The 14349-nt window shown below is 23.0% G+C and overlaps 1 protein-coding gene across 1 annotated transcript; it reads left to right on the top strand.

Annotated features, from left to right (window-relative positions):
• The first annotated feature begins 10731 nt into the window (after window positions 1–10731).
• LOC113550156 (protein takeout-like) lies at window positions 10732–11604 on the top strand. Its single transcript, XM_026951841.1, has 3 exons — window positions 10732–10827; window positions 10901–11050; window positions 11440–11604. Exons 1-3 carry the CDS (start codon window positions 10767–10769, stop codon window positions 11589–11591), a joined length of 363 nt encoding a protein of 120 aa, XP_026807642.1. The 5' UTR covers window positions 10732–10766; the 3' UTR covers window positions 11592–11604.
• Window positions 11605–14349: the final 2745 nt, after the last annotated feature.

The raw sequence follows: 14349 nt of genomic DNA on the forward strand, positions 1-14349 counted from the left end.
CCTATTTCTTATAATTTTATAATAAATTACATGTATTTTAGATAATAGATTCATAGCAAAGCGATGAAAATGATATATGTTTTGTATTTTTTGTTAGTCATAACTTTTTAGACGAAAAAAAATGTTTCAATTTTCTACTTTAAAGATGGTTTCTGGTATCAAGTTGGATCTAGGTAGTTGGTTAGGTTAGAACCTTTAAGTAATAAAAGTAAAAAAATATATCAAAAATAACTAGAAAAACTAAAATATTAATGAAAAATAGGAATATTAAAATATTTTGTTTTAAAGTTATTTATAGACAGTTTAAATTTACAATTTAAATTAGTTTTTTTCTATAAATGTCAATAAAATTTTATTAAATTGCTTAAAAAGCTTGAAAATTTAATGTAATTTTTTATTATAGGTATTTAAAAATATTTAAGGTACTTACACACTATACACTACACTATACATTTTTTTGTATATAATATACTTGAAGTTTAAATTTTAATAAAATGCTAGATTTTTATTGATAAGGGTTGAAAATTGAATGCAAGGTTGATTATAAGTAGTTTTTACTGTAACTAAAAAATGTATAACATTTATAAATACAGTATTTTTTTTTTTATAGACATTTTAATTTAAATTTCGGACAAAATTAGATATTTAAGAGAAGAATAATTATAAACGGTTTTAATTCTTATGTGGTAATTCTAAAATTCTATTCGTGTGTATTTGGAACTTTCTACGTGTATTATTATTTATTATATTTTATGCACACATTAATATTTTCGAATGAAATGTTTTCGAAAAAAATTAATTCAACCTACTGTATTACTATAATAGTAAAATAAATTACTTGAATAACAATACAAATATATCAAAAAATATACTTTTGATGATTTATTATTGAATTTAAATTTAACACACACATTGCAGTACACTCAACATCTACTGTATAGCAGTACAGTACTTACATCTATTTTATAAATTGCTATCTGTATACAAATATATTATGTTAAAAAAAATTTTTTTAATGTTATTAGAAAATAGTTAGCACTAAAAACGAATAACTGATGTATATAATTAATTTAATTTTCAAAAAAATAAAATAATTATAATTATAGTTTATAAGAATACAATAATACAAAATTATTGTAATATAGCCTATAGGTATTGTAAATTCTAAATCTAATAATAATATTTTATGTAGACCTTCAATTGATTAACTATGGTTATTAATTTGACATTATATTAGACACCGATATAGTATTTTGTTGATACGAATTTAATTAAATTTAATACTTATCTTTGGGAAGATTTGCTACACTGCAAGTATCATGGGCATACTTAATAATATTTTAAATAATAAAATAGGTAAACCTTACGAGTATCTTTATATTATATTAAATAAATTACTATAATAGTTATGATAATTAGTAATTACCCAAATATTCCTTTAACTATTAAAAATAATGAAATTCTAAATTGTAGGAATGGCACAATATGTTTAATGAACTGCTGTGTTACTCAGCCGGTTTTAATGTTTTGTTTTTATATATTTGATTAAAATGGTTTTTAAATGCATTTCGCATTAAGTGCATTTCCCAAGACCTTGAAAAGATCGTATTAAGATACATTATATAAATATTCACATTTGTATATTGTATTATATACCTATACACATTAAACATATATATTTTTATATAAATTTAAGTACGATATATTATTATAAATTATTCAGCTTAGATAGCAATCTAAGAAAAAGAAAATTACATACAAAGAAACTAATATATATTATTATAGGTAGGTACACACTACAAGACGTATTATATATTACTATATGTAATTCACATTTTTTTTTAAATTTAATCAATCGTTTGTTTTGTGTAATAAAAAATGTTTTTTTCAAACTTTTCATTATCTTTTATTTGTCTTAATAAACTGTCTTTATTCTAAATAGTACTTACATTCAATCTTATGTTATGAAATGTGCGCTAAACTGTGTTATGTTGCATATTATAATAGGTATACATATAATATTGTTTTATAATATGTACTATGTACTAATTGTTAGTCAAAGGGTGACTTTAACAATTAGTTAATAAATATTAATTATTTTGTATTCATGACTTTTAAACTAACTAATACATAATCGAATTAAAATTAAATGTATAACCTAGTATAAAATTAAATAATTAAATTATTCGCAATTTTGAATATTTTTACATGTATGTTAACTTGAACGTTATAATGATCGAATAAACAGATTTACGAATTTACGAATGTATCAAACAAAATTTTATAACTGAAAAACAAAACCTCTACAACCTCATTGCCCATTGGTGCTTTAGATTTTCAATTAAAATATAATATATCTTTTAAGTTAAATGTTTTTTAAACCAGACGGCAGGCAGTAAGTGGAAGGTATAATATTGTCTAAAACCACACATAAAAAAGCCCAAAAAAGATGCATTATTTTCTGATAGCAAAATTAGTCGTTACTGCTACTGATAATTTATAGAAATTACTAATCTAACATACAATTGAATAATAATTATAGGCTATAGTTTAATTTTATTAATGTTTTCCATTGAAATATTCAAATTCTCAAACAATTCAACAATGTAGTTGGATTGAATAAAACAAGTTTTGTATATTTAATTAAATAATTTATTTATGGTATGTTTTGCGTACAAGATACTAATAGATATAGTTGATTGAGATTTAATTATAAAACCGGTTTAGGAAATATTTGTTATTTTGTACTTTAATTTATTACTATAATATAATGCAATCGACGAAGTGTAACTACATTGGCGTAATAGAGTATGGGCACTGTGATTTCATGTGTGAAGTTCACAGGAAAAACATTTTTAATTTTTAACCACCATTTATTTGTATACAGCCGTGATTTAAAATAATTAACAACAGTAATCAAGTACATTAAATATTAATTTAAAATGAATAATAAAATATGTCTAACTATGTCCAGTTTACTTATAAAGTAAAACATACCTATATAGAAGTAAATTCAGACTAGAGGGGGCATCTTGACAAGTCTCAAGTGCGGTAGAGGGGTGGGGGTGAGAATACTGCGCATACCTACAAATATCTACGCTTGCCACTTTTTTTCATCGATAGGTACCTCTATGAATAGTAATTTTATTTGCTACACACTTTATACCAATGTATGAAAAACAAAATGTATTTAAAATAAATATCTTATATTTTTATGGCTATGATTACTTTTTTTACGTACAGCTATTATTAAGTCAGAACCCACTCTCTCTCCCGCAAAACCACCACTGAACAAAACCGAGTTGCAACAAAATCAAGTCACACTTACATGCAAATTAATAAATAAACTGAGCGCCGTTTTCGAAATTATATTGCTGTTTTCAATATAAAATGGAAAATATATTATATTTTTTTACGTAAATATAGTAATTAGCAGAAAATATAATATGTTTGTTACGGATGTCGTTTTAAAATATGAAACACATTGAATAGCATAGTATAATATTATTTAATCAGTTTTTTTGGAACATTTTAAACAATATGAACGTATTTATGTTAAATATTGTTTAGGTAGTTACTTAAAGTTGATACGTATTTATTTAGGCGGTTTCGGAATACTTTACGATGAAGTTATTTGGCTGCCTAATTTATAGTGTGAAGCTGCAATCTATACTAATATTATATTTTAGAAAAGTTTATATTATGTTTGAACGTATTGATCTTATTAACTACTAGATTAACCTTGTGACTCGGGGGGAGTGGGGGGAAGAAATTTTAAACTTATTTTTTAATTTCTATAAGTTTGTATAGGGTGGCTTAAAAAAATTGAATCATTTTTGTTTATATAATATAAAGTTGCCATTGGTTACAATAATAAAACAATGATATTTAATTTAATGTTTGTTATTAAAATATACGAAACAAAACGAAATGTACTTATTTTTGTAGTTGATAGATTCAAAAAATATACTCAATTAATTTTAACGAAAGTTTCATAGATTGTTCTCAGAAATATCGAGAAACTTTCGAGAATAGTTTATACTTCATTCGAAAACATATTAAATATCATATCGTCTATATTTAATTCACCTAGGTGAATTGCTCACCCTAGTAAAATAAGTTCACAAAGCGAAGTACATCAAATAAATCCAAGAAAAATTTAATAAATATTGAAATATATGAATAAATATTTTATTACATTAAAGGGGTCTTTATATATGTATTAATTAAAAATTAAGACTACTTATAAATAAAGAATTAATTAAAAATGGACATTATATTATGAAGTGCTATGGTGATATAATGAGAGTTGGTGTTCAATTTGAAAACAATGAATCATATATCATTAAAAATACTATTTTAATAAAACTTTGTTAAAAATACATCTGAAATTTTTTTTTAAAATTGAATTACTTATAAGTATTTCTTAATTATATTTTTAATTTATACTGGGAAAAAAAAAATGAATAAACATATTTCTAAGTACCATTCAGAACTTTAAAAGTATTATTTATAACTTTTTGAGAAAAACTTTATGTATTCCACCAATAATATAATAGTATAGTGTGTCACATTTTGACTTGAACGCAATAATAAATTATACAACAATTTAAAAATAATTTTGATTGGGATGGTATAAGATTTTAGATATGTAAACATATTTGTTACTCTTTAATATGAGTAATATAGTACAACTAATACAAGTATAATATTATAAGTGGTGAATATTATTGGTTTGCACTTCACGTATATCGTATAGATTCATGAACAATAATAGTTGTAATTATATTTTTAGAAATTTGAGTTTGCGAATTGTGGTGTAAACATTTAAAAATGCATTAAGATATTTCTATAGTAGGGATTAGATTTAATTAATAAACTATCAAATATAATGAATTTAAAGGTTTACAAATGATTAATATCTTTAAGACAGTTGAATCACACAAACGTATCTGTGAAATAAAATTAATTGTGATAGTTTAGAATTCTGTTTGTTTAGCTAATTTTCTCAAGATGTCTACTACTATTTTAAAAACTATGAACTTTTTTTTGTATGCAGTAGTTGGAAGTGTAATCACTGTTTCTTTCTCTAAGTTGCGTGAGTATATAGTATATACTAATTTAATAAAAATAACAATTTTGAAAAATTGTAAAAGAGTTGAATTGTTGAATAAAAAATTAAACATTTAGGATGTATGGATTAAACAAAAATTCAGCTTTTACTAGAAGATTAGATACAACAAGGTCAATAAATCAGTTTAATAATATTGATAAATCATGGAAAAAATTCAATATTGATTGTTATATATGTGTTAAATTTTTGTTTAATTTAAAATAATCAAAATAATAGTAATGATGATAATATGTTTATTTGCAAATAATTGTCTGTGTTAAACATACGAGGTAACATTACTTATTATAATACATAGATAAAATAAAATAAAATAAGAATTAACTAAGAGCTTATAATATTTGCCACTCTCCGATAAGTTAATAGCTTGTAGTAGGGGGTTCATAACAACATAAATTTACTATAGTGCGGCGCTTCGAATTGCGTTCATAAATGATATTTAGTCCGTAGTTTTCTCACGACACATTTGAGTTGCGTCCTAGTTAATAATTTGTACATATATTTTTTCCTTCGTGCTCTTACAGCCTAAGGACTGTCATTTATACAAATAATGTGGTTAAAAATTAAAAAATAAAATTACCATTAATTTATTATTCTAAAAGTTAATTAAAAATAATATTGCGTATTATTATATTATTATATGATATTAAGGATTTTTTTTTTTTCGATTTTATTAAACAGATAAATTTGTGTACGCCAATTTTTGAACAAACTCTAGACGTGATATATTTTTTGTTTCAAACTGAGTTATAGTATTTTTAACAAAATCTTTTTCTGTATTCGTTTATTTGTTAAATTTGAGTTTCACATTTTAATATAAATGTCACTTTGAACATTTTTCAGTACTTCTAAAAGCTAAAAAATGTTGGATACGGCGAAAATAACATACAATTTAATTTAAAAAAAAAATACTAAAGGAGTATACTAGGAAGTATTTTTAGTACTATGAATAATAAATAATTTTAAGAATACTTTAGGAAAACTTTTAAATGTGCGATCATCAACCTATAAAACTTTACTCGCTTAAAATTTTAAAATTTTTTGTTGTTGAAAATGTTACAATACGTTTTTTGTAATATTTGCTAATACATTTTATTCTTTATTAGCTTCTATCTTAACCAAATAAAGGTTCGCGCAAAATAATATTATTCTATATTTTTAGGTAATTATGAAATTATGCTCGATCGAATATGATGCATATTTTTTCTAATACGATTATTAAATAATATACTGTCCGATATGATTTGTGATAGTCAATGTATTTACATTTTCTATACATAAATATTGGTGTAGAATTTTTAAGACTTTTCATATTGAAAATTGAGTTTATTAACATAGACACACATGTAAATTATAATGGCCCTCCCCCAAATTTAAAAACCAAATTGTGCCTAAGTATGCAGCACTGTTTTAGTATCAATGATTATACAATTTCAATATTATTTAAATTTATATGCTTTTAATACGGTTTAAAATAATAAACATTATAAAAATGGTGTTAAGTAATTTTATAATCTTACATATTATATTTTATTGTTACAGGAGTAGAACTTTATGCACTTACATTTTTATTAAATTTAGGAATATTTGTATTAATATTTGCTAAAGTATTTTTTGTAAATATAATAACTATAGAAAAATCGCATATTTTATATAGATACATGATTAAAAAATATATCGATATGTATATGAGTTGTATAAAAGCCGTCTTATTAAGTATTTACATAAAAAAGATTTAAGTAAACGTATTTAAATATATTATTTAATTATTTTTATGTATATACTTTTTAAAATTTTAAAGAACTATTCGTCACACTTCAGATTGTTTTTTGATAATCATTATACTATTTTATGTATAACTAAACATTTATTTGAATATTTATTTATTTAGTATTTCATTAAAAATATTATCAGTTGTTTATTGTTTAAATAATATTAAAGTTTTTCATCAGAATTAAAATATGAAAAAAATTTTCTTTTTGTAGTAGCTATAAAATAAAGTAGGTAATTCAAAGTTTATAAATTAAAATAATACTTGAAATTTTGAAAAGTGTTTAAATACTTGCGAATTATTTATTCTTAAATATTTTCTAAATTGATAATTTGTATTTGTATTTAAAAAAAGTTTTCAAATTATTTTTACATGACTGTATAATAGTATATAATATGTCAAAAAAAATATATTAGGTTAAAAATTAAATACACAACAGTTTTATACTTAATTATATATAATCGTAATGTTCTATAGACTTATGTGTACTAGCTGTTTCAACTTGTTTACGACGTCGAAAAATAAAAATACGATAATTAAGTTTACGCCGTGTATTTTTGTTTATGCCCGAGTACACAACTGTAATTATGGAAGTGTAAATGGTTTTATTTAACATTATCAAAAACATAATAATTTTGGGTATATTTATTAATCATTAAACTCATTCTCAAATAATAGATTAATTAAGAAAAATGTAATATGCTTTACTCAAAAATAGTTCAGTGATGTATAAATATGATTACATTTTATTATTGTAGTAATAAACTCATAAAAGTAATCCGATAACAGTTACAACTTTGGAAAATGCAATAAAAATCTAAACAAAGCATCTTGAAAGTAATAATAAGAGAACTAAAGTTGTATGATATTCTAGACGGACGAAAGGATTTATTTTCATGGAAGCTTTGTGTTAGGCGAATGTTAATTTTTTATTTTTTTTTTCTTCGAGTAGATTAGAAGTTTACGTAGTGTAAGTTGTTGGTGTTGGTCTGAGCACTCTACAACTTCGTAACTATGGTTCTACTATTTCTATGGTTCTGTACACCTATTCATAGACGCCTAATTTTGGATTTTAGCACGAAAAATAAAAAAATATAATTAATAAGAACTACTGTTCGTGGATATTATTCCAATTCTAGTAACAGTTAAAACTACAAAAAAAAAAGTTTTTAGTTATCAAGCACTTGGTTATGATCATATTTCCTAACTTGCATAAGTTCAAAGGTTTTACAATTGTTTTGTGACAATTTAGAACTGCCAAATCATTAAACTAGTTCAGTGTCATATTGTTTCTTCAATTTCTTGTATTCTATGTATCTTCTTAACAAGGAAAACGATTTTTTAGTTGGGCATGTAGTGACTGGTACTATTAATATAAATTCCTCGCAATTCTTAAGCTTTATTAGATAAATGACCAAATATGATTGATTTTTAAATCAATATATCCTCAAATTAAATTCAAAAAAATTAAACCTTAACCTTTAATTATATCATGAAATATATTTTTGTGAAGTTTTAGTTTATTAATATTTAAATCATTCTTGTAAACTTCACATAATATTTGTGGTGATATTTTTGGGTCAATTAAAAACATTTCCACGTTCAATAAAAATGATCGAACTTCAGGGTTAATTTAAAGAAATCTTAGTTGTATGTCAGAAAGTATATAATATACTAATCATATATGATTAATAATCAAAAACTTTCAGGTGAAAATTCAAAGGACTTGGTTGTACTTTCTTCATATTTAAGAGATTTTTTCGCTTTATAGATTCTTTTGGGGCATTTAATTTCAAATCAGACCGTTTTTTTTTGCAGATTTCCATAAAATTTTGAATACATCTCAAATTTGAAATAGTATCCTCTAACGTCTAAAGTATTCAAAACATGAACGGAAAGTACTTTGAAATAGTGTAATACTATGTTTATAGTATTTAAAAATACTAATCACTATTTTAAGCATTATATAAGTATCTGCAAATATCAATTGTTTAAAAAAAAAAAAAAATTGTTTAGAATATACCTAATATATATTGCATAATTATTATGATTCATAGTATTTTATCTTTAGCTATATATTTAGATAATAAGTTGTTTTGATAAACATTTTTATGTCAAAACTCATTAACTGTCATAACAATCAAATAATTTTTTAAGTGAAATGTCGAAATACTATTTTTACATTTTACCCTTTTTGTAATCGGATTTCTTAGTTGCTTCCGTGAAGTTGGTATCTATGTACCTACCTAACCCAACTTAATACTTAATATACAAGATATGAAAAAATCACGGAGATCTATATATACATTTAAATATCAGGAATTAGGATACTATAAATAAACAATTTTATCTCATAAAAAAACAGTAAAAATAAATAAGTACCATATGTATTAGTATAAGTTAGGTTTGGTTATGCACTATGGGCGGAAATGAGGTTAAAGTATCTAAATCATACAGATTTTCAAATCAGAATTTTAAGGATGAATCGGTGTAATCGGATTATCTAGATTAACGATTTATTCATTACGAACACTATAAAAAACTATACATTTACATATTAACACTGAAAATAATAATAAAATATAAATATAAAAATATTTACATGTTTATTTTTTTTTAAGTACGTTTATTCCAATAATTATTAGTTTATATTATTACAGTTATATGATTTTTAAAATTTTATTATTTTGTTTGTTTTTAGATTAATATTTATTATTTACTTAGTTTAATCGATTATAGTATTGACTAATAAAAATGTTAAGATAATAATCTAACGTTGACTTTTTAAGACTTATAAGTTGTTGAAGAATACATACAGTTTTAACGAAATTAATATGGGCTATTAGGTTGTAATTTAGAAATTATTGGACACTTAAAACTTTTAAAACGTCTTCGAAACACTATAATGAATCAAACTTCGTTTAGTATCGTTTTCTAATTGTTATGATTTATTATTTAATCCTGTTTTTACTTTAAATAGGTCATTTTTGATATTATTATTATTAGATTCTCAATGTGGAAGTATAAACTATAAAGGAAATTCGTTTCAATGAAATTTATTTCAATTAGTTAATCGTTAATCTAGTGAAATTATTTTTAACATCTTTTTAGCTTAAGTAGAGATATTTTTTTGAACATGATATTTTTATTCAGTTTAATATACATAGGTTTTTAAATTAATTAGACCTCTAAATATAAAATATAAGGTTCAATCTCCAATGAATCTAGATCAACTGATTCAAAAAAATATATAATAATAAATACTTTTTTGCTTAGTTTGCTATAATTAATAGAATATTATGTTGTCACTGTGAATATAATTAAATTAAAATTTAGAATTTAATGCATTAAATTTTTCATATATTATTATGTTGTAGCAAAGGAATTTGTGAAGTGTCATATAAGTGATTTAGCATTTGATGAATGTGTTAGATCAGGATTACAAAGTGCGATTCCTCAATTAGCGATGGGTAACTATAATATAACTGATAAGTTATAATTTAAGATATTTGATTTACCAATTGTATATTTTTGTTTAAATTTGTTATCATCATTATTGTATCATGGTGATATTATTTACAGGTATCCCTAGTTTGGGCTTGCATAAAATGGATCCATTGAGAATTTCAAGACTAGGAATAGATCAAGGGACTCCGTCAATTAAACTCAGACTCAATTTTAAGGACTTGGATATAATAAATATGAGATCTTTGATAATAAAAAAAGCAATGTATTTTATAATATAATAATAATATTTTTTTACGATTACTGATGTTAGATTATTACAGTTACGATCCGGTAAACTTTAATATGTCAATTGAATCTGAAGCTCAACAGCTTATTGTTTTACAAGGACTGTACGAAATGAATGGTCAAATATTAGTTTTACCCATCATAGGAAATGGAAAATGTAACATTAGTTTAGGTTGCTACTAAAATATTTTCCTAAATTGATTGTAAATTAGAATTGATACATATTCTTAGTGTATTTTTTCTAGAAAACTTCAAGCTTACTGGTATATTGCAAATGACACAAACATTAAAAAACGGTAGTATTTTCTTAGGAGTACAAGATTTATCTTGGAAATTTACTACCTCAAGAATACATATTCAGTTTGATAATTTATTCAATGGAAACAAAGCTCTTGGTGAGTGAAGGTCGAGTACAACCTTTAATACTCTAATATTAGATTTCAGTTCATTATTTTATTACTTGGGTAATGTGCATTATTACGATAAATTTAAATCATTTAATTTATTATAATTTATCTCAATTGGTTCTCTCTTTAAACATCTGATATAGGTATTTCCAAATATATAGTTTATTGTGTTATTATTGGTAAATTGACACTTTATTTCCTTAGTTTATTATTACCTACCTGTTTGATTTACCATAATTTAAAATTATCTAATATTCTAATGCGTAATTTATATAAAGTTATTACATAATATTATATAAAAAAAATTAAGATAAATATATGTATATTAATTTTATGCATTTTTAATAATATTTATGCTGATACTTTTTTACTTTTAGGTAATCATATGAATATTTTTCTTAACGAAAATTGGCAAGAGTTATTTGACGAAATGCAATCAGCATTTGAACAAGCATTAAGCTCAGCTTTTATAGGAATTATCCAAAAGTTTTTTAATCAAGTTCCATTAAAGCAAATTTTTAATGATTAAATATTTAAGTTTCTATCAATTATTATTAGCGTATATTATATTATAATACTTCAAGTATAAACTAATACATGTTTTCGTCAACGTTAACGTTAACGTTTTGTTTATTTTCAATTATATTGTGTCAGTAGATATATAATAATAATAATAATATTGTAGTACTTTATAATATAATATAAATCATTTTTGGAACAGGTGATTTAATATTTAAGGTATTCTATTTTTTACAAACATTATGTTACTTATTAACCAGGTAAATAATGTTTATTAAACATCAACTTAGTCTTCGCTCAAAACCGTTTTTCGTATAGAACGATATATATAATTGAATTCAAATTTAACACATCCATTACTTTGACTCACTTGACACATATCGTACAGAAGAGCGGTGTCCACTTGCGCAGCTTTAAAAAAAAAAATATTTAAACATGATTATAATTTATTAATATTACCACAGTTGGATAAATACACTTTTAGTCGTTAATCTATTAATAGTAAAAAAATATAGAAAAAAATACCCGGATTTTTATATTTATGTTGTTTTATATAAAATAAATGTTTAATTCACGTATCCACTATCCACTATCCACCATTGTCACTTTAAAATGTAAAAACTCGAGAAAAAAGATACTTGCAATCAATGTTACTGACAAAAATTTCAAACAAAAATAATAATTTTGGACATTCTCTTTCTTTTTAGAGTATCAATTAAAAAAAAAAGGCACTAAGCTCCATTACAAGTATTATCTAATATTTAAAGGATACCTAAGTATCCTAAAGAGTTATTTAGGATTGATTTAAGTTATAAATTTAGCTTATCTTGCTTATTTTTATTTAAAACTAACAATTAAATAAAAATTACCAATAACTTATATTTACAAACAATATTTTAAAATTATTATTTATAAACAAAAATAGTGCATTAATATAAAATTATTTATTTGGTATATTATGGGTAGAATACGGATTTATATTATGTTTTTACAAATTATTATTAAGGATATGCAATCTTATGAAAGTAAAATTTATAGATTTTACGCTAGATAGTAATGTAGCTGCATAGGTGTGCGCAGACTTGAATTCGGGGGTGCCTACAATTTTTTTGGTCCCTCTTCTTAATTCGGACCCTCTCTTAACAAGACATTTACATATTTTAATAAATTATAATGCATGAATAAACATTACTTACATTAAAATATTACATATCAATCAGTAGTATTACTACTATTACTAGTACTAAGTTATATTATATTTCATTAGATAGTTGGATCTAAAATCTATTTTCAAGATAATTGCAATATATTTTATTTATTATTTTTACTTTTGTAGTTAATAAAAGCTATATAGCTGTTATAATCATAATAAGTTTTACCGCGCAAATTTAAAATATTTTAAGTTGTATTGTTTTTTTTTTTATCCCAAAACATAATTTTTTACAACATATTTTAGAAAAAAAATCATTTTTATTCTAGTAACAAAAATACGGACCCATATATATGCTACAGGACTTAAATTTAAGGGCCCCAATTACATGTCGGGGGGTGCCAAGGCACACCCGGAACCCCCCGTGCGCACGCCTATGTGTAGCTGGCATAGTTTAACGGATAACAGTTAGTCGGTTTAGTCTGCGTAAACAAATTCTCTACTAAAATCCAAGAGTGGTGATAAGTTTGTGCAGTCAGAAAAAAATCATTAAAAAAATTCTGCATTCTCAAAGTGAAAATTGAAGTATTTATCAATTACTTTTTGTATGTATATATATATATATATAAACAGCATATTATTGTAAAACCTATACTCAGGATTTAAAAATATAATATTAATAGAATAAATTATCTACACAAATAGTATAATAAATATGATTTATTTTAATTTACTTGTATTATTAATTTTACAGCAGTCAACTTTAAATTTTTTAAATATTATTAGTTTTCTATTTATTGTCAATAATAATAGTTTTATTTTAACAATAGCATTTATAATTGATAATTTCGAAAATAGATTATAATATTACAGCTCTCCTAAAAGCAAAGCTTGTGCTGAGGTAGCGATTCTTATCTGTTTAAGTATACATTTACTATATACATAATAATTTATAGTTTATTTAAATTTAGTTTTTAATTAAGGTGTTTTGTATTAGAATTAGATAATAATATAATTTAGGGAAAAGAGAAAACAAAATTTAAGTACTTTATAGATCCAGATTTCTTATATAATGTTTAAAAGATTTTAAATTATTTATATTTATATTTAACTCACAACATAACTGTAAACCTATATTTAATATAATTTTTATAAATTGTTTGTAAATGTAAGAATCTATTTTTCTTAATGAATAATAACATCGTCATATAACAATATATTTTATTGTTCAACTTTACTTCACTACTGTGATTTTCAGTACCAATTTACTATTCACGAGAATAAGGTTATTTAGGTAGACAGGCGATAGTGCACAATATAATATTAGATTATTTCAGACCTTTAATGAACCTTTGTGTATGTTGGTATGTTGTGTTAGTTTGAACGCAGAATGCAGATCATAAGTATCTAGAACCTGTAAAATAAGATAACTTATTTATATTAATCAACCCGATTAGCGAAGTAGAAATTAGACAACCGACTACTCTTTAAATGGATAGGATTAAGAATAAATATGGAATAAACCTCTGAATTTTGAGTTATATAACAATTTAACATAAATATATGAAAAATAATAATTGTTTTATAAGGACTGAATACTGGTTCTGGAACCCATCAA

This window comes from Rhopalosiphum maidis, chromosome 1 (assembly GCF_003676215.2).
Source record: "Rhopalosiphum maidis isolate BTI-1 chromosome 1, ASM367621v3, whole genome shotgun sequence".
Lineage (NCBI taxonomy): Eukaryota > Metazoa > Arthropoda > Insecta > Hemiptera > Aphididae > Rhopalosiphum > Rhopalosiphum maidis.

Excerpts from the sequence above, each read along its gene's own strand:
- LOC113550156 (XM_026951841.1), top strand. The coding sequence starts at position 10,767 with ATGAATGGTCAAATATTAGTTTTACCCATCATAGGAAATGGAAAATGT. Across the intron at positions 10,828-10,900 it reads AAAATGTAACATTAGTTTAG|AAAACTTCAAGCTTACTGGT; the intron begins GTTGCTACTAAA and ends TATTTTTTCTAG. Across the intron at positions 11,051-11,439 it reads CAATGGAAACAAAGCTCTTG|GTAATCATATGAATATTTTT; the intron begins GTGAGTGAAGGT and ends TTTTACTTTTAG.